Source organism: Eschrichtius robustus, chromosome 18 (assembly GCF_028021215.1).
Source record: "Eschrichtius robustus isolate mEscRob2 chromosome 18, mEscRob2.pri, whole genome shotgun sequence".
Lineage (NCBI taxonomy): Eukaryota > Metazoa > Chordata > Mammalia > Artiodactyla > Eschrichtiidae > Eschrichtius > Eschrichtius robustus.
In genome coordinates, this window is record NC_090841.1 from 9,197,644 (window position 1) to 9,218,824 (window position 21,181).

Genomic DNA, 21,181 nt, shown 5'->3' on the forward strand with positions numbered 1-21,181 from the left:
AACACTTCTATCAACTGGATTAATTGGTCCTCTTTGCTTTCCTCAGAGATCTCAGAATATGGTCCTCAGGCCAGCAGCATTGGCATAACCTGGGAACTGGTTAGAAATGCAAATGATCGAGCCCCACCCCAGAGCCCCTGAATCAGGTAGGGCCCAGCCTTCCAGGAGAATCTCATGTGCAGAGTTTCTGAGCACCCCTGATTCCCATGAAAAGGCAGCAAATCTTTTTCAAAGCTAACACAAAAGAATGCAAAGCCTTGTCCAATGTATCATCAGTTTTAAATTAAGGAATTTCAAATTAATGAGACTTTACTGCATAAAATGAGCCATAAGAGGAAGACAATAAAAAGGAGAAAATACAAGAAAGAGGAGGAGAGGATGGCCAGCGAGGGCCACATGAATGAGAGCCCCTTGTCAGTTCTGTTCGGGAGAAGACGGAAGTTGAAATTGAGGATTATCCCGCCTCTAGCAGGTTATTCTCTCTCCTTTTGGCGAGAAAGGACCTTGAAATGTCAATGTAACCTCATCTTCCTTTGCTCACAGATCTTGGCAAACGTTCTTTCAGGCTCTGATGACAGTACTTACTTTGAAGATCAGGGGAAAGTCCATGTAATTGCATCTTAGCAGATGACAGACGTTTATAAAGGAAATCACTGAAGTGTTACTGTCATTTCTCTAAGATAAAATACTGGAAGGTAAAGGAAGAGAGAAAGAAAACAGGGCAGTGACTTGATGCTTACTCTCTCTTTACTGAACTTTTTCACTCTCTCCGAGGTATTCAGTCTTTGGGAGACCAAAGACAAAAACGGTTTTGAGAGGCAGCAGGTTGAAGTAAACACAGAGAACTGTGCCTTCAAGTTCACTTGCTTCTTCTTAGGATAACAACCAGTTAAAGGTTATATCATCAGGAAAGAATAGTCTCTAGACCTTTCTAAGGTGTGTCATTAATCAGATTTCATATATTTATATGGGTCCTCAATTCTTTTTTTTTTTTTAAGATTTTTTTTGATGTGGACCATTTTTTAAAGTCTTTATTGAATTGTTACAATATTGCTTCTGTTTTATGTTTTGGTGTTTTGGCCGCGAGGCACGTGAGATCTTAGCTTCCCGACCAGGGATCGAACCCGCACCCCCTGCGTTGGAAGGCGAACTCTTAACCATTGGACAGCCAGAGAAGTCCCGGGTCTTCAATTCTTGATTCTTTTTTGTACTCCTAGCCTTTCTCAGCCTCCTCTAATGGCTAAAAGATGCATTCAAGGTCAAGAAGACATACAACTTGGCAGGGGACCCATGGCTGGAGGTTGTATGAGTCTTTCTAGAAAATAACCATCTATACTAATCCATAAGAAGCCTCATTCTCCAAATTACAACATTTATATTTTATCTTGTCATCCCTTGAAGTCCCCAAACTAGTTAATGCCAGGGGAAAAACCTTGTGGGTGGGTAAAGGGACTTATATTATTTAGTTTTCATCGCAAGCAACTGCTATGTTTTAAGACAGGGTGATATGGGAAGCTCACAAGATATGCTGTCAGGTAAACATGGGTTCAGATCCTGAGTCAACCACTCTGTGACCTTGGGAAAATCATGTAACCTCTCTGAACCTACATGGTCTTATCTGTAAAAGGGAGATTGTTTGACCTTCTAGGATTATTTTTGAGGATTAAAGATATTAATTGTCCTAGAGATATCTTGTGAACCCTGAAACTTGAAGGAACACAATTTGAGAACTATAGAATAGAGAGCTAAATAGTGTAAGAGAAAGCAGGAATGTATTTAATCAACAAAAATGGGAGGAATATTTCACATTATTAGAACTTTATGGAAATTAATTAAGCAGAACTTAACATGTCATTGAATATATTTCTCTTCCAAGGCAAAAATTATTTCTGAATATTTTTGCCTAGTAGTCTTTTCTTGACCTACTTTGAAATATATAATATTATTTAGGAATCTTCTATCCCTTAAATATTTTTCTGTTGCTCAAGCTAATTGTTTCTTCTTATCCCAATATCTTCCACTTCTCCTTTTTATTTATTTATTTATTTATTTATTTATTTATTTATTTTTGGCTGCATTGGGTCTTCGTTGCTGCGCGCGGGCTTTCTCCAGTTGCGGCGAGTGGGAGCTACTCTTCGTTGTGGTGCACGGGCTTCTCATTGCAGTGGCTTCTCTAGTTGTGGAGCACAGGCTCTAGGCACGCGAGCTTCAGTAGTTGTGGCGCACGGGCTCAGCAGTTGTGGCTCGCGGGCTGTAGAGTGCAGGCTCAGTAGTTGTGGTGCACGGGCTTAGTTGCTCCGCGGCATGTGGGATCTTCCCGGCCCAGGGCTCGAACCCATGTTCCCTGCATTGGCAAGCGGATTCTTAACCACTGTGCCACCAGGGAGGCCCTCCACTTCTTAATAATACTCTTCAGAGGAAAATAATTCATCTGATCATAGTTGGAGGGTTTTTTCTTTTCGTCCTAATTTACTTTTCATGACCCTCAGGGTTTCTGGTCATTTTGAGTACTTGCAGTCCCTTTAAAATGCCATTTCTTAAGCGCCCTCATAAATGCATTAGTGGACAATTTATTATTGGTCTATACACAGTGTGACACGTTCTCACAGTAGCTGCGTCATCCTTGGTTTATGTTTTATGAAATGTTCCTGTAATCCCAGTAAACAAAATGAGTCTTACAGGAAAGGAGGGATTGAGGGGGGGACGTATGGCCCTAAAGAAGGACCCAGTTCTTGGTTACAAAAGGGGTTTGCTCTCCACACCTCCAAAATGAACGAGGCACCGAGAACCAGCAGAAAGAATAACGTATATCCAACTGTGAACAAAGAAATCTAATCAGTTTACTCCTATTTTGAAAGATAAGGTTACTTAGATCTCTAGAAAGTAAAGTTGTTTAAATAGACCTCCATTTCTAGGAGGAGTACCTACTTTGAACAGTTACTACATACTATCTCAGGATACTTAAAAAAAAAAAAAGTAAACCATTTTCTTTTTCAAATGCTCAGGGTATGGTTCCAGTAATGGAAACATCAGTAAAAGCATTGAGTGTTTTGAAAAGCTGGCTCTTTGCTTGTCTGTCTTTGTAAGCTGCTGAAGAGGCGGCAGAGATGGCCCCTTTCCTGAGTCCCGTACTTTGTGAAGGAGGTGAAGAAGCCGTGTGTCTGGTCAGCATTTTGATTCATGCCCTTCACAAGCTGGTTAAAATTCTCATTTCCAATCCAACTGACACAGATACAGGCAGGCCATAGGGATGGATCAGAAAAGCAGACCCTGCCTGAGCCAAGTGCTCTGGGTTTTTTGGACACCAAGAATGCACGTGTCTTTCATCCCTCTCCACAACAGTTGTAGACTGTAACATCTAAGCACCTTTGGGCAGATAGACAAGAGCAGGTTCCTCTATTTGCTCACTCAATTTAATTTTCCCTTTGTCTTTTTGAACGTATTGCAATCTAACACATTTTGTGTGTGTGTGTGTGTGTGTGTGTGTGTATATACACACACATGAAATTGCTGATTATATGACCCTGCCTCAGTAAAGTGTAAACTCCATGAGGGCAGGACCCATCTGTTCACTGCTATCTTCCCAGTGCCTAGAACAGAATCTGAAGCCTCAGCCCTCATTCATTAAATATTGGTTGAAGTGAATGGGTGAAAGAATGAATGGATGGTAGGCTATAATGAGCGATGGTATTAACGTGTCTGAAAACCTAACAGAAAACCAGTTGCTCTCCTGTAACATAGATCGCCACTTCTAGCCTCTGGGGCACTTACACGAGGAAACTCGTTACAGCCTTTCCTTTCCTTAGTGTCACAATAAAAATGTAGCTGCACCATGCGTTTTGGGGCTGTTTGTGCTGGTGTTGCAGTTAGGAGGTTAGGAATTTGTGGAAATGTGGGTAACTCAGGGAAATTGTACTGAAGACCGTAGCCAGCTAAGAGCAGTCAGGCTAAAAATTAAGGTATTAGTCGATGAAATGAGGGGAAAAGCGAGTCACCTTCAAAAGATCATCACTTGTGGTCAGAAATAGATCTAATAAAGAGGTAATGAATGGGCTGCAAAAACCTAAAACAGACTTCTAACAGATTAAGGAATGGAGCCTGCTGGATAGAAGTAGACACCCAGTAAAAGGGGGAAAACATCTCCTGAAACCATCCAGCAGAACCAACTGAAACAGAATTTAGAATGAAAGTAATAAAATAACCTCAACAAAACCCATTTAAGACAAAAGAAGAATTAGAACATGTTTCATCTGAGATTAAAATGTAAATGGGAAAATAAAAGCAAAGCAAATTTCCAAAGATTCAGTAGTTAGAGGCCTGATTAATATCTGAAAGTGATGCTCTTCTTTTCAACCCCGCCTCAGCTCCCCACCCGCCCCTAGGAACACTGGTTTCAGTGACTTTCTAGGGACATTGAGCTGTTGTGTGAATATAGGAAGATGAGATGAAGAAGAAAAGGAGAGAGGATAAAGGCAGATGGAGTTGAAGCTTAAAAATCCATCACATACAAGAAATTTAAATGAGAAAAGTGTTTACTCCAAGTTAAATTGTTCCTTCCACTTGTATTTAGGTGGGGAAGAGGAGATAATGACCTGTCAGGACGCTTTTATCCTAAGGGATAAGAATGAATGGATGGTAGGTCCCATGTTAAGAGGATGGTCCCATATTTCCAGAGGTCCCATGTTAAAAGGATGCTGACCATCTGGAGAAGCTGGGTGGACTGCGGCAGAGCCCAGTGGCGGGCAGGGCCTAGACCCAGCCAGTGGAGGAGAGGGTAGTGACCGGACCCTAAAGTGTAGACGGGCTTGCTTGCCCGGCTGGATAGAAAGCAGGGAAAGCAGTGGCGAGAAATAGACTCAAACTGTAGGGTCATCCCTCAGTGTCCACGGGGGATTGCTTCCAGGAGCCCTGCAGATTCCAAAATCCATGGATGCTCAAGTCCCTTATATAAAATGGTGTAGTATTTACATATAACCCATGCACATCCTCTCCCGTATATTTTAGTTCATCTCTAGGTTACTTATAATACCTAATACAATGTAAATGCTATGTAAGTAGTTGTAAGTACAATCAATGTAAATACTATGTAAATAGTTGCCAGCCCGTGGCAAATTCAAGTTGCGCTCTTTGGAACTTTCTGGATTTTTTTTTTTTTTTTTTTTTAACATTTTCCAGCCAGGGTTGGTTGAATCCACAAATGCGGAAGCAGAGGAGACAGAGGGCAGACTGTAACTGCCTGCATTTGCAGAGCTGGAAAATGGGGCCTTAGTGTGGCAATTACTGAATTAGTGGTTGGTTTATATGTTTCAATGAAAAAGTAGTTTTAGTTAAAAATCAGACCTGTGAAGAAATAGATGTAATTTTTGAGAGCAAAGTTTAACCCTTAATATACCAAAACTTTTTTAGTGTTTTCCTTTTGAAATAGAAACCTTTTTGCAAATTTATATCGTTCTTTTTCCTCACCTTCTCAAATACAGGACTAGATGTTGAACTTGTTCTAACCTTTCCACGGGACTCAGGCTTATCATCGTGAACGCTAATCATGACAACCTGCAGGATGGAGATATCCTTGCCCCCAGTGTCATGTTCTGTGGCCCTGTGCTAAATGGCTTCAGGCAACTGCATTTTTAAGTTCTGGCGGCTTTGGAGAGTTGTGCCTTTTTTCTTGTTTTGCTGTTGGTGCATCTACCCATAGATGTTGTACCTTTCCCTTGTAATTTTCAGTTTCCAGACTCTTATGAACTTAGAAACCAGACAATTGATCTTAATTATGTGTAGATTAAGGGCAAGCAAGTGCTGAGGGAGGATATAACGATTTTTTTCCGATGGTAGTGGTCTAATGTTTAGTGTGAACTATGTGACTAAATTTCGAGTACCAGGAACATGTATTTTCTGCTTCTCAACTATATTTGGTAACAGTATATAATTTGAGTCACTGAAAGGTGCCATGAAAATTATCCTAACAAAAAGCTAGAATTTGCTATGAATTATGGTGGGATGAAGAGGGGTTTCTAAAACTTGGGAGTGGATCTAGTTCCAGGACACTTACCCATTAACTCTCACGGCGTCTCCATCTGCCCAGCTGGTCTGTTTGCAGCCAGAATGATGGGCACCCTCTCCTTGAGTCGCTTTCAGCTCTGACACAGGGCTCTGCTGGGCTTGGATAGTTCCAGCTCGCTAAGGCTGTGCACACAGACTTTTGTACTCACAAGGATGTCTGGGCTTTGAAGTATAGGCAGATACCATTTTTTGTGATAGCAATGAATTGGTACTTTGGCCTTTTAAATGGAAGAGTTGTCTGGGAGACATTCTGGTATCTGCATTTCAGCTCTTCTGGTTGAAAATGCAGCTTTGCAGGAGGACTGCTACAGGTCACTGTTAGGAAAATTCTCTCACTATAGTTAGGACTTTTAAGCCCCAGAGCCTTATGATTATGGATCTGGTCTTGCAGTTGTATCCCATCCACCTGATTATTGCTGTCTTCTAGAAATAGATTAAATCCTGTGGAAAACTAAAGGGAATAAAAAGTCCTCCACTTAGACTTCTTCGGTTTCTGTTTCAGTCTCAGTCCTATGACACAGTGCCCTTGATACATTAGAATGATATCTCGTGGAGATCCCACGTCCTTCTGTAGGTTGGACCTGGGAGGCTTCCTACTTCCACCAGGTTCTTGCACTTAGGGTAGGAGGTAAGGCAGAGGAATGGACTTCATTTGCATCACCTGATTTTGAATATGCTCTTTAGAATTAATAGTACCTTTCAGTAAGCTGCAAAGAGTGCCATTTACTAATGACTCTTCACTGCAAATGTTTCACCCTGTTCCTGTAAAACTGTGACCACTGATTCTTCTCATAGTGTTCCCTCCTTATGAATCACTTCAAGACATACAGAAATAAAGTTAGATGTCATTTATTTATTTAAAGAGATTTATTAAGTATTACCTGTGTGAAGAACTCTGTGTGAGATCTGGGAGGCTACAGTCTTGTGAGGGGACACAGAAAAGTATATGGTTCAGTTACAGAGCCAACCCTCAGCAGAACTGCATGACTGATTGATAATGATTCCACTTGTCAGCTCTCTCTGGAGCCTTCCTTAGGTCATGCAGGATGTACAAGGCCGAAGCGCGAGAGTTAAACGTTTAAACCTTGTCATACAAACTGACCAGTGAGGATTGGCCTGGTGGAGCAGGTTTCATGGAGATGAGAGTCAGAGTGGTTCTGAGAGGCCGGGAGGATTAGATGAGCAGAGGAAAGTGGAAAGCAGCAGCTGAGGGACAGCAGGAAGTTGCAGGTGAGGGCGGTGTACCCCTGGGCCAGCCGGGGCCATCAGCGCGACTGGGGTGCATTCAGAACCAGGCTGTGTGCTTGAGGCTTGATGATGAGAATTGAGAGCCGTTGCACATTTTGAGCAGAAATGTGTTAGAATTAAGCTGAAGGAAGATTCGTTTGGTATGTGAAACGAGTGAAATTAAGCCAGCAGTGGGGCTGCCGTAATAATCTAGCCGTAGGTTTCCAAAGGCCTAGGCTAGGATGGAGCTAGTGAGAATGGAGAAATGAGAAAATGGAATCATATACAACCGATTTTATTTTATTTTTATAACTTGAGAGGCCATATTCTTAAAGTTTAGTGGTAGTTGAGACATGGGAAGACCCTCCAGATGTAAGGGAGTCCCCAGCTGTATGGCAGGTTAAATGAAGTAGAGAGGAGGGGACGTTAGGAAAGAGTAAGAAAGATGACGGAGAATCTACATGACGTGAGGACATGCTGGTAATTCCATAAAATTAATAAAATTTTTGCCTGGCTTCCTCAGAATTTGGCTTGAGATAGAAAGAAGTTTAAGAGAAGCCTTGAATTTATTTGTAGTTTTGAGAAAAGAGTGTTCAGCTTTCATGGAGAACTTTTTCCCTCCTTTATTATCGATGACATACCCCCATTCTCTTGACAGCCAAACCGGTGTCCAAACTGGAAATCTGCTTTTGTTTTTCTTGACTCCTCTCCTTAATCTCTGTATCCAGTCACCCAAACTATCTAGTTTTCCTTCTAAAAGTCTACTTTATCATCGTCCTCTCCTCAGTATACCTAATGCCTGTCACCTAAGCTCACCTACTCTCATATTTCTTCCATTGAATATTGATAACTGACCATCTTACAGGTACTTAGATGGAAGGGGCTAGTCCTTGTTAGAATTCAACATGTCAAAGGATAGTCAAAAGTAGAGAGACATGAAATTTTCATTTGTGAATAAAAAAATTTTTTTCTGTAACTGTCAAATTAAAGCAGTGGTCTGTCTGTTGCATCCTGAAAGGAGGCCACTCACTGGAGATTCTGATAATGGCCTCTGTTCAAGATCTAATCCAAGTAGGGAATCTGCACATTTTATAAACGATGAGGAGGGGCATCCCAACTTGAACCAAAGAATGGTGAGAGGGAAAAGAACCCACACCTTGGATGGCATAGATGGCACTGCTTGAGCCTTTTATCTTTCAAGAGGGGCATCCCTTTCAGGAGCAAGAGCCAGCTGGGCTTCTGAAAATTGCTTCTTGGAAACTTCTGTAAGGGACAACCCCAGAGTCTTTTCCATTATTAGAATGAATCACAGAAGACAGAATGCTCCTGGTTATCAGGAAAACCAGGACAAGGAATCACTTGTTTTCCCCTATGCATTTTCTTAGTCCATTTCCCTGGAACATAAAAAAGAAGCTAAAAACATCCTAAACGTTTTAGGATTTATCAGTTGTATTATGTCTTTGCAACACGATTTACCTAAAGCAATGTGGTAACCAGAAGTACTTCAAGATAAATATGGCATCACACACACTTACGTAATCAAAATAGTTAAATCCTAACACCATAAGGCCAGGCTATGATATTGAGTACAGCATTCTTCATGTGATTCATATCCTTATATTTATGGTTTAACACAGCCAATCTGAATATTGATGATGTTATTTTCAGCCAGTAAGAATATCCATTCTATTTTTTCAGCTTCTCCGGTTGGCAACGGTTATATCAAGCCTCCAGTTCCACCTGTATCTGGCACACAAAAGGAGAAAGGGCCACCAACCATGTTACCCATCAGTGTGGACCCAGACAGCAAACCTGGAGAATATGTCCTCAAGAGTTTATTTGTCAACTTCACCACTCAGGCTGAGCGCAAGATTCGAATCATTATGGCAGAACCCCTGGTGAGTATGCACAGGAGACTTGCGTCTTTTTAAATTCATCTTGACACTGAATATAGATTTTACAGCTCTAAGAAAGGATGGATGGCTTTCCCCCTAGTTTCCAAATGTTTGATACCATAGGTAATTTTTAAAAGATAATAGTTCAGTTTGCTGATTTAAGAAAAAAATTGTGGATCCAGGACTTCAGAACAATCCTTAGCCAATACAATTCAGCAGCACGCTTCACCACTGCATTTCAGGACAAATAAGCATAATTTAACGTTAAGCATAATTTAACGTTATTAATCATAGAAAAATTGTGTTCATAGCCTCTGCTGTGTCATATACTTTAGTCAAAAATCTTTTGTCCTATTTTTAAAGTAAAAGAAAAAAAAAACATCATTCTTCAAGGGCTGGCCTGAGCTCCTAGTTTGAGAACATATGGTCTCAGTGACATCTTATCCAAGGAAATTTTTTGTTGAGTCGTTCAGAAATACCACTCTGTTATCTGAAAATTGGAAGACCGGAAATTCTTGACTCAGTTACCTTTAGGTCCTTTCTTAGATAGATAATGCCCTTCAACGTCAGAAGTCAGTATCTTTCTTTGCAAATGATTCTGCTGCAAAATAAGGCTTGTGGCTTCAGCCTTATGTTCATTACTTCAGCAAGGGCTCTAAGGACAGTGTGCTAAATCTCCAAAGGACAGTCAGAAAGGAAGAAAATCCAAATGGAAGATTCAGATTACTTGTTTTCTGACCTTGGTAGGCCACACACAATAAGAGAAAGGAAAGGAATTCAGAGTGACGCAGCTCTTTGTATGAAGCTTGGCTTTGTACCTCCTGTGAGGAGACTGGGACAGGAGAAGAGGTCTGGGGTTGGCTTTAAGGCAGGGGTCCCCAACCCCCAGGCCGCTGAGCTGTCTTGTTAGGAACCAGGCCGCACAGCAGGGGGTCAGCAGCGGGTGAGCCAGTGAAGCTTCATCTGCCGCTCGCTCCCCACCACTCCCCGTCCCTCCCCGTCCCTCCCCGTCGCTCCCCGTCGCTCCCCGTCCCTCCCCGTCGCTCCCCATCGCTCCCCGTCCCTTCCCGTCCCTCCCCATCGCTCCCCACCGCTCCCCACCGCTCCCCGTCCCTCCCCATCGCTCCCCATCGCTCCCCGTCCCTCCCCATCGCTCCCCACCACTCCCCACCGCTCCCCGTCGCTCCCCATCCCCCCCATCGCTCCCCATCGCTCCCCATCATTCCCCATCGCTCCCCACCGCTCCTCATCGTTCCCATCGCTCCCCACCGCTCCCCATCGCTCGCATTACCGCCTGAACCATCCCCTGCCCCCCCTTTCCATGGAAAACCTGTCTTCTATGAAACCAGTCCCTGGTGCCAAAAAGGTTGGGGACTGCTGCTTTAAGGCATCATAGCTTAAAATAATTAAATGTAATATTGAGCCCACTGCCCAAGTCTCAAAAAAATACGTAACGGATGATATTCAACATCATCTGTTAAAAAATAACCTTTATGAGAATCACAATTTAAGGTTTGGGAATCAAAATTCAAGAATATTTAAGTGTATGGTTGCCCAAAAGTTACAAACTTTGCATTTTAACGTTATTAGAGCAGTGAATTCTAACTTCCTATTAAGGAAAATGTTTTCTTGGTTTTACAGTTTAAATCATTTATAATAAATGAAACCTTAGTACTGTACCTTTTCCCCATTCACCCATGTTTTTGTGTTTTTAGTACTCTTACTACTAATAATAGCTAATATTTCTGGAGCACTTACTATGTGCCAAGCACTGTGCTTAATGTATTATGTCCTTTAATCTTCACAATGACTTTAGGTAGGTAGTATTTATATCCCTGTTTATAGATGGGAAAAGCTGGCACAGAGAGGGGAAAGTAATTGCCCAAGGTCACACAGCATTGATTTGAATTCAAGCTCGTTCTCTTCAGAGCCCACCTCTGAACCATTCTACACTCTACTGCCAGTCATTGTCACGTAAAGATACCTTCTTTCACTTTTTTGAACAAGCCAATACAGGGCTCCCCATAACTTGAGTCCAAAGATCACGTGCCCACATTCCCATTGCTCCAAACGGTGCTGATCCCTGGAACCCTCTGAGCTCCTTGAGAGGTGCCGAGGCAGCCCAGGCCCCCTTCCCCTGCCACCTGGGTTCCAGAGATGACGGGGGAGTTAAGGAGGAGAGAGTGGGAAGGCACAGAAAAGAATCGTTTCACTCCTTGACAGTGGAACAGTGCCAAAGTAGCAGGCCAGGGCTCTCTGAAATTGTGTATCATGGTGGATTTTCCCAAGAAACTGGGAAGTTGTACAGTAGTTGAAAGAGGTGCTTAGAAGGCTAGATCCTGAGCCATCCCTGTTTCCAAAATAATCGTATAGATACTGTTACTTAAGAATTTATGAAGTAAAATAGTTTGGGTTTAACTTTTTCATCTTTAGTTTACTCAGTTTGGCATGTGTTTGCATGACATTTTTCTTCCTGGAGTAAACATTATGTCTGAAAAAGTAACATGTACCACAGCATTCTTTTAATTAGAGGTAGCCATTTTTGTTCCTTCCTATGAGACAACTTAAAGGTCCCCAAACAAGAAAAATGGAAAAGAAAAAGTGCAAGTCCTCTTCATCAGCAAATTTTCATTGTGTGCCCAGGGTGAGAGAGTTTATTAGATGCTGATGGCCAAGTAGATGGACATTGTGTTTTTAGCTGAAGAAATGTATTCAATCAATTTTTATATCGTTGCTTTTTATAAAAAGTGACTATTTACTCCCCTTGTATTTTTTGGCAGAGATGTAAGCTTCTGTGCCATTTCCATTTCTTGTCTGCTGAAAAGTGCTTAGTAATTTTTGCCCTTGTATTTGCTTACTTATGGGACAATAAATGTGAGTAGATTCTGTGGCTTGTTACCTGATTCTAATGTAAATGTGCATTTGGCATTTTGTTCTGTAGCCATAGCAAGAAGTGTTACTTTTGATGTATGTGTAGTACATTTAAAGCGAACTCCAAGTAAATGTGCCCTACTATTTCTTTTGCTGAGGTTGGCTTTATTTAGAAAGAAGTTGAGTCCTTTAAAAACCTGGATTTATGTGGGCTTGTATCATATCACAAAGTTGTATTCTGTTATCTCTAATATAATTAAAACTTGTATGGAATAGCAAAGGTAATTTTTTAAGATTTTGAAGTATAGATTTATTATCTATGGGGCTACTCAGGAATCTGTATTTTTCAGTTTTATTTAGAAAACTTAGTCCTTCGGAATTCCACATCAGTTAGACTGTGTGGGATCAATTATATACAATACTAAATTAAAGTTGTATTTACGAATTACCAGTATCCAAATAGGTAACTTAAATGGGGAAGAAAGGACAGGAAACAAAAATGTTCTACCAAAATAAAATATTAGATATTTTTCTTGTTAAACATCTTTCACTGGTTCAGCAGTATTGTTCTTTGTATCCAAAAGATGCTCAGATCATATTCATTAATATTTATGGATAAGTCGATAATTTTATTCTATTTTTGTTGCTTCATGGGGTCATTTGATAGCATTTGCTCTTGGCTAGTCTTACCATTATTTCACCTTTCCCAAGCGAAGTGTTTTAAACAAGGTAAATTGGGTCATCTGTATCTTTTTAATATTTTTATTTCAAAACAGAAGAAGTACAGAAAACAATGTAACAGATGGTTTCCCTCTTGCCTCCTGCTCCTTTCTTCTGGTTTAAATTTTCTTTTTCCCAAAGTATATCTTTTTGTAGTTCTTTAAGTAACAGTCAGTGGGTGGTAAATCACTGTCTTGTTTATCTTGGATGCCCATATTTTCCCCTCAATTATCAGTGATAGTTCAGCTAGGAATAGAATTCTAGTTTGACATTTATTCTCCTTCTAGACTTTTGACAATATATTTCACCGTGTTGCCTCAAGCATTGCTGTTGAAGAGTCTGTGGTTGATTTGCTGTTTGTTTGTGGATTATTTACTTTTTTCTCTGTTTGCTTTTATGGTTTTTTGCTTTGTGTATAGTGTTCTGCAGTTTCACTACATTGTGTGTTTAGATGTGGATTTATTTTTTTTTTATTTTATTTTTTTTAAATTTTATTTTTGGCTGCACGCAGGCTTTTCTCTAGTTGAGGCGAGTCGGGGCTACCCTTTGTTGCAATGAGCAGGCTTCTCATTGCAGTGGCTTCTCTTGTTGCAGAGCACAGGCTCTAGGCGCACGGGCTCAGTCGTTGTGGCACACAGGCTTAGTTGCTCCGGGGCATGTGAGATCTTCCCGGACCAGGGCTCGAACCCATGTCCCCTGCATTGGCAGGCGGATTCTTAACCACTGCGCCACCAGGGAAGCCCCTGGATTTATTTTTATTTTCTTGTTTGAGACTCATGTTTCTTGAATTGAGGGTTCATATCTTTCATCAGTTCTGGAAAATTCTTAGCCATTAATTATTTGAATATTGCCATTTCTCCACTTTTCCTCTTCTCTTTTTCTGACATTCATATTAGATGTACACTGGACCTTCTTGTGATATATTACATATCTTTTTACCCTTCTTTAATTATTTCTACCTCACTGTCTCTGGCTACTGCATCCTGAGTAATTTTCTCAGGTCTATCTTCAATTTATTAATCTTATCTTGGGCTATGTCTAATCTGTTGTTTAATGTGCCCAGTGAGAATTATAATTTTGGTGATAGAATTTTTTATTTCTAGAAGTACTGTTTTAAAATCTATTTAGGTGGGTTTTATTTTTTTTAGGTTTTTTAGGGGTCTTTTCCTTATGTTTAGCATTTCTTTCTTCTGTCTTTGATCACCTTAAACCTACATTTTTGTGTGTGTCCTCTTTTAGGTTAGCCCCAGAGTCTTCACCATCTGGGCCAAATATTACATTAATTTCTTGGTTTGCAAGTTTCTGCACCTAGAAGGTGATATAAATGTAAGCTCCAAACTCTTGTAAGACTTGAGACTGTGGTTTCGAATTCTTGGGGAGGATTTTGTTGTTGTTGTTTTTACCTAGAACCCAGGCAGGGATCGTTGGAATATCTTTTCATCTTCCTGTGCCAGTGCATAGATTTGTCCCTAGTCCACTGTTTCATTGTTTAGGACCAGGGTTTATATAGGTGTCTTATTTCCAGTGTCCCACCTCTCAAGGCTCACAGCTTTGTTTCCTGTCCCCAAGTAGACAACAACAAAAAGCCTCCAGCATAACGAGACCAGTAGTCCTCTCCCTGTGTAGCCACTACGTCACCTCGTATCTTTCTGCCTTTCATTTCCCTTTTCCTTTCTTGTGAACTCATTTCTGCCTTTAAAAAAAAATCTTATACTCCATTCAACATTTCCAAGTGTCTGTAGCATGTTTTTGCATTATCTTTGTCCATTATCCTGCCAAAGCCCTCTGCAGAGCTCTTGGTTTGGGCAGGGTGGGTCTTTGCACTGTGAGGTTCCTGTGCAAGCAGACGTTCCCATGGCGAGGTGGGGGTGTCCCCAAGATGCATAAAAGGGAGAGTGAGGGGATTGTCACCAAGTCTTCCTCTTCTGATCCTGAGTGATGAGTTTCCCCTAAATACAACCTGTCCCTTTCATTCTCATTCAGATCCTTCATATCACACCCGTCTGCTCCTTGATTTAACTCCAGCCTACCTTTCTTCCTCCATGGATCTTTATGAGCCATGTTTCAATTCTGTGCTTGCCTGCCAACGTGTGTATAGCACACTGTCCCCTCTTCCTGGAATCCCCCTCATCTCTCCATCCTGCCTATCTTTCAAGGCCCAACTCAAACACCTTTGAAAAGGTTTACTTGATTTCTTCCCTGCTGACTCCACACAATTACGCAGTTGTGGATATACACACTTGTAAATCTCTACTTTATCTGAACCGCCATATCATTATCTCAAGCAAACTGCCTTCATTAAATAAGAGTATTAGAGTAGACTAGAAGAGAAAATATCAGAGAACATTATAGATTTTAAGGGTAGATGTTGTTTTATGGAACTTTCAGTTGTGTGTATATATATCAGACCTTGGTATAAAATGTATATTTTTATGGTATAAAATTTATATTTTAGGGGTGGAGGATACAGACTTTTTGTAAGTTAAAGAAGCATGTTACTAGTCTTTAAGTTCCTACAGGCATTAACTGTGTCTTATCTACACACACACACACACACACACACACACACACGTCCCTGTGTCTAGAAAATCTCCTTTATATACAGTAGACAGTGTTTTTTGAATGAATGAGTATATGAATGAATGAATGGATAGATGAATGAATGGATGAAAAAAATACTAATAGGGACTTCCCTGGTGGCGCAGTGGTTAAGAATCCGCCTGCTAATGCAGGGGACACGGGTTCAAGCCCTGGTCCAGGAAGATCCCACATGCTGCAGAGCAACTAAGCCCATGAGCCACAACTACTGAGCCCACGTGCCGCAACTACTGAAGCCCGCGTGCCTAGAGCCTGTGCTCCACAACAAGAGAAGCCACCGCAATGAGAAGGCTGCGCATTGCAACGAAGAGTAGCCCCTGCTCGCCGTAACTAGAGAAAGCCTGCACGCAGCAATGAAGACCCAATGCAGCCAAAAAAGAAAAAAACTATAAAAAAAATATTAATATAGTAGCTCAAAAGGAATGTAGGATCCTGTGTGTTTCTGAGGGTCGTCTTGCCAACCTCTAAACAGATAATAATGGATTTTGTTCTGTCCTTTGTACCCCTCGGCAGATGAATGCCCTACAATCTGCAGAGTACAAGGGACGTTAATTCTCAGCCTTCTGCCTTGGGGCATCTAAGGATACCTCATTATTCATTGATATGGTCACCTGCTCCCATTTCACCGGAGCAGTGTGTGAAGAGGAGAGTCAGGCTGACTCTTAGCGGTCGGACTCAGCCTCAGAATATACGCTCTCATTATCTGAGTCTCTCCGGTTATATACCATCTGTCACTGGAGTCACAGGCAATTACCTTCTCAATAAACTCTCTTCCAAAAAACAAGGCTCTCCAGCTTTTCGAAATTCAAGAGCTCGCATAATCTTGACTTTGCAGATTTAATGGAAAAGAAAAGATGAACAACTTTTCATTCAGCTTGATCTGGATCTGAATCCTGATTCTGCCTCTTTAGTGTTGTGAGGCCTTGGGTCAGCCAGTCAGTCTCCCTTGTTTCTCATTTGCAAGAGCCTAGCTCATGGGGTGGGTGAGAGAATTCGAGGTAATGTGTGGAGCTGTGGCGCAATTCTTAGCACGTTCTAGGTGCTCAGTTTTCACCACCATCATCATCCTCATTGTCATCGAGGAATTGGTATCAATAACCTCATCTTCTGGTATGTTTCTCTGGTGGTCAGCCTGGTGCTTCCTCTCTTTGTGTTCATTCAGAAGGAGTGGAAGCTTGAATAGGGTGGTTGGATGCCTGCTGTTGCCATGCCCTGTTATTGTCAGATGGTTGTTCTGATCTCTGCCTTGGCAATGAGAAAGGTACAGCCAAAGCTGGTTTAAGCAGACCTGGTCTGGATCCTTTAGGGATTTACGCTCTGGGAGGTGACAGAGGCAAACAAAAGTCTACAAGAGAAGGCAGCAGCCCCACTGGCTCACTGTTATCTCCCGCAAAATACTTATGCGGGTATAAGTTGTGAGGACCTAGGAAGTGAAACCAGGGATTTGAGGCGAGTCCACATAGAATGGTTTTCCAAGGCTTTCCAAGAGGAAATTTCACAGGACCCTGAGGATCGGGGTCTCGGAGACAAGTAGGAACATTGTCGTGCTGGGTCGTGCTGGGAAGCCAATGGCCCAAAATGTGAGAAGCTGGATTATTCAACTAAGTAAAGCAAGTTCAGAAAATTTCAGAACTTTCTTTTTTCTCATGCATATGTTTAAATTTATTGAAAACGTCAGAGGGAGAAATACCTGATTTTCTTAAAGTTAGTCATCAAATCAAACTGATTTTTCCTTTTTTCCTGTTTTATTGAGCTATAACTGATGTGTAACATTGTATTAGTTTCAGGCATACAACATAATGATTTGATGTATTGTGAAGTGATCCCCGCAATAAGTTTAGTTAACATCCATCACCACACATGGTTACAAATTTTTCTTCTTGTGATGAGAACTTTTAAGATCTACGATCTTAGCAACTTTCAAATATACAACATGGTATTGTCAGCTGTTGTCACCATGCTATATGTTACATTCTCAGAACTTAATGTTTGTAATAACTGGAAGTGTGTACCTTCAAGAATTTTCAACCACACTACTCAGGCTGCCTGTTTTGTCCACCCTCCTTCCTATAATTTGACCAACACACAAAAAACTTGGTTTTTCATCACAGCCCTGCTACTAGCCTCTGCTTCCAACAAAGTCACTTACGTGTGATCCATCATTGTTTTTTCTTCTATGAAATGTTCACAGTCAAGCCCAGTTTTAGCTCTAATGTGTATAACAAATGAAATACAAGCATTAACTCTCCACGTCTCTGAGTGAATAAGTCACATCCCACTGAATCCACCCAGGTTAAAGCTTCCATTGTCCTTGCGAGGAGCTGCAGTGAAGCTAAACTGCGTACTGGACCAGGGGTTTCATCTGGATCTGCAGCCTAACAGCATAAAATGTCAACAGGAAGAAGAAGAAATTCTAACTCACCTAACACTTAGAAAGCAAGTAATGTATTCTCTACTTTAATTGAAACCTGGAGAGAGGAAAAGATCTGCATAACCTCAAAAGAAGAACACACACCTTTCATCTTGTCCTTTAGCAGAGCCTGTGACTGAGCAGGAGAGCAGAGCTCGCCTTCCTGTAAATGTTCCCGCATTTAAAAACATATTTAGGATGAAAGGTGATGTGACAGTGGGAAGATTTTATTATTGGGATTGCTTGAGCCTTGATAGCCGCTGCTCACAAAATAGCTAATGGATGAGATACAGGCAGGAGCTTTCAGGTATTATCCCTGTGTTGAGCTTGGAGCAGAGGTGAGGGAGGGGTGACAGATACTCATTCATAGAGATGCTAACTGGGGGATGCTGGGATGGAGCCTTAACAGTCATGTAACATGATCTAGCTGGTTTGCTGACATAAGAGACACAAGTCAGGGAATTTCTGCTTTAATATAAGACTAAAAATAAACTAGAAGTAACACAAAATAGTTTCTTGGTGTGCACATGTTTAAAGAATCCAGGATGCCAATGTCTGTTGCACTCACACCACCAACCTGTAGTGAACGTGTCATGCCTTGAGACCAAGCCTGTAGGGACAGCGGTCATGGCCAGCTGGCACAAACATGGAAAGGCTGAGCAATTAGCTCATGGCCGCATTAACCGCAAGCTAACGTGGTTCTAGGTTCACGAAGTACTACTGCCTGTTGACGAACACTTGTTTCTTGGCCCTGCGTCTCAGGCTTTCAGCTCCTCCTCCACCTGATGTCGCAGGGCTGGCATCAGGACAGCACTCCAGTTAACCCCAAACTTAAGCTGGACATTGTGCTATAATAATGACACAGGTGATCCACCACCAACAAAATATGTACGGTGAGTGGTTCTAGTTGTTTTAATGAATCTGACTGTGGCTCTAAGTAAGCAAAGCCTTTAGTAAGTGAAATACACACTCACTCCAGCCTCCTCTTAGGATTTTAGACCGGATCTAATGAGAGGTAAGAGACTATGGTTGGGATACAGTCTACTTGTAGTTACAAAAGAGCTCTTTTTTTTTTTTTTTTTTTTAGCCTCTGGCCCATATACAGATTGAACATTCTGCTGTAGTCTTGTGTTTCACCTCTGCAGGTACCTGGATAGTCTGCTGATGTCTAGATACCAGAAACTATCAGATTCTTTAATCAGGAACTTTTTTAATATTTAAGGAATTTGTGAATTAGGGAATCCTGCTGCACTAATTGAAAGGCAGAATTACTACCTCTAATTAAATTTGAATCTTTATATGGTGAATTTCGTGAAAACTGTTATAATTAGTCATGCTTATAGCCTGATAGCCATTCACTAACCTCAGTGTTGATATTTCAAGATAGTATTTCATCATACTGAGATTTGCACGTTGGTGGGTTTTTTGCACTGTTGTATATGCAAGTCTTCCTATACCACCCAACTGTTACATGTCTGTCATCTAAGGATGTGTAAATAGCAGAAACAGCAGCTTTAATATCTCTCTGCACTATGGATTCAAGTCAGCTTCCCAAAAGGACAACCAGCTAGTGTTTTTAGCCAAACTTCTCTTTAAATAGAGGCTCCTCTTACTTCAACAAACCTAGTAAGGGAAATATAAAGAGAATAAAAATAATTTCTAGATTTAGCTGCCTGAGTATAGTGATACAATCAAAGTAATGCTGTCCTTAAAGGAGACTCAGAAACAGTTCAGGTCAGATAAGGAATATTTATGTTACACTTAACAAAGTACTAGCTTATTTTCCAAATTATAAATAAAAAAATAACTTTAAAAATAGCTATTTCTTAGCAGAGCAGCTCAGCCTGGCACCCCTTACTTAATCTAGTAAGACTTTCACCAGAAATCTGAAAACTCACCCTAACCCAGAAAGAAAATAGTATTAATAGCTAAAACCAGACATAATTGTTGAAAGGTTGCATTTAGCCGCCGAATGAGGTGATCTTTCCAATGAGCTCACAGACTCACTTTTTTCTGTGTACTGTTCAACTTGAAGTTTGTTTTCCTTGTTATGAATATTCTTGGATTCATACAGATGAAAAGTTGTTCTTTTGTGACTGTTAAATGGAACTTTTTCGGCCATGAAATGAAATTTAATGCACCATGAGAGTAAAAGTTTCACTGAACCTTATAGCAAATAAACCATATGGAAAGTATCATGAAGTAATACAAAAAAAAAAAACAAAACAAAACACCCAAAGGGGTTTTTACTTCAACTTAATAGTATCCAATTCAATTCATCCATGGGTGAGGCCATAATTTTTATGTGCAGTGACTATGAGAAGATTATCAAAGTTTCTTCTTTTTGAGAGTACAAAATCAGGTGAAGATTATTCCTCAAGTTATTTTCAGTCTAGCCTTTTCTGATTATATGCTTCTTCTTACTATTTATAGAGACATCATTTTTAACACAAAAGATCATTTGAAAATACATCATCATTTTTTAAGTCACAGAAAATACCAATAAAAGTAAGTTCAGGGACTTCCCTCGTGGTCCAGTGGTTAAGACTTCGCCTTCCAATGCAGGGGGTGCAGGTTCGATGCCTGGTCGATCAGGACCTGCCTGGTTCGATGCCAGGAAGCTAAGATCCCACATGCCTCGTGGCCAAAAAACCAAAAAACATAAAACAGAAGCAATATTGTAACAAATTCAATAAAGACTAAATAAAAATGGTCCACATTAAAAAGTAAGTTCATGAATATGACATAATAAGCATTGAAGGCCCATTCCTACAATCACTATGATATAATATCACTATATTTCCACACAGCATTTTGCATTTTGACTTTCCTGAAAGTCATCGATACAGTTTTAGGCAGCAGCAATCTTTAGCACTGTAGTCATTTTAACTGGCTAAAATGCCACAGGTCATGCTAACAATAAGAAGACATATTTTATTAGGTAATTTTGATTGTCACTTACATATATATCTAGTATTTCTGACTTAAACAATTCTTAAAATTCAGCATTCCATATGATGGTATTTCCTGATGCCTTTAGGGGTTTCTACTCAATTCATAAGTTGTAATCACAGAAGTTTGGTGGAGGTTAGGTACTATAATCTTAAAATATTTTTGATTGACCTAAAATGTAGGTATTGCTTTTTTTTAATTGAGGTATGTTCACATACCATGAAATTCATCCTTTAAAATTGTGCAATTCAGTGAGTATTCACAAAGCTGTACCACTAATTCCAGAATGTTGCCTTTTAATAACACTTCAAAAGAGAGAGTAGGTAAGTAGATTTTCATCTATTTTTTTTTCCAACTCTTTACCCCCTGGAGTTTTCCTTTTATTTTTACCAGAAAACCAAACCTTTTTTTTCTTAGTTAAAGTAATCAGGTCATTTCAGTTTTAACT

The 21,181-nt window shown here is 40.6% G+C and overlaps 1 protein-coding gene across 1 annotated transcript in view; it reads left to right on the top strand.

The window, feature by feature from the left end:
- FRY (FRY microtubule binding protein) overlaps nt 1–21,181 on the top strand; it is a 328,463-nt gene that overhangs the window by 112,170 nt on the left and 195,112 nt on the right. The window contains exon 2 of the mRNA XM_068526437.1: nt 8,986–9,185. Within this exon, the coding sequence (XP_068382538.1) occupies nt 8,986–9,185 (200 nt within the window). The remainder of the gene's footprint in view (nt 1–8,985; nt 9,186–21,181) is intronic.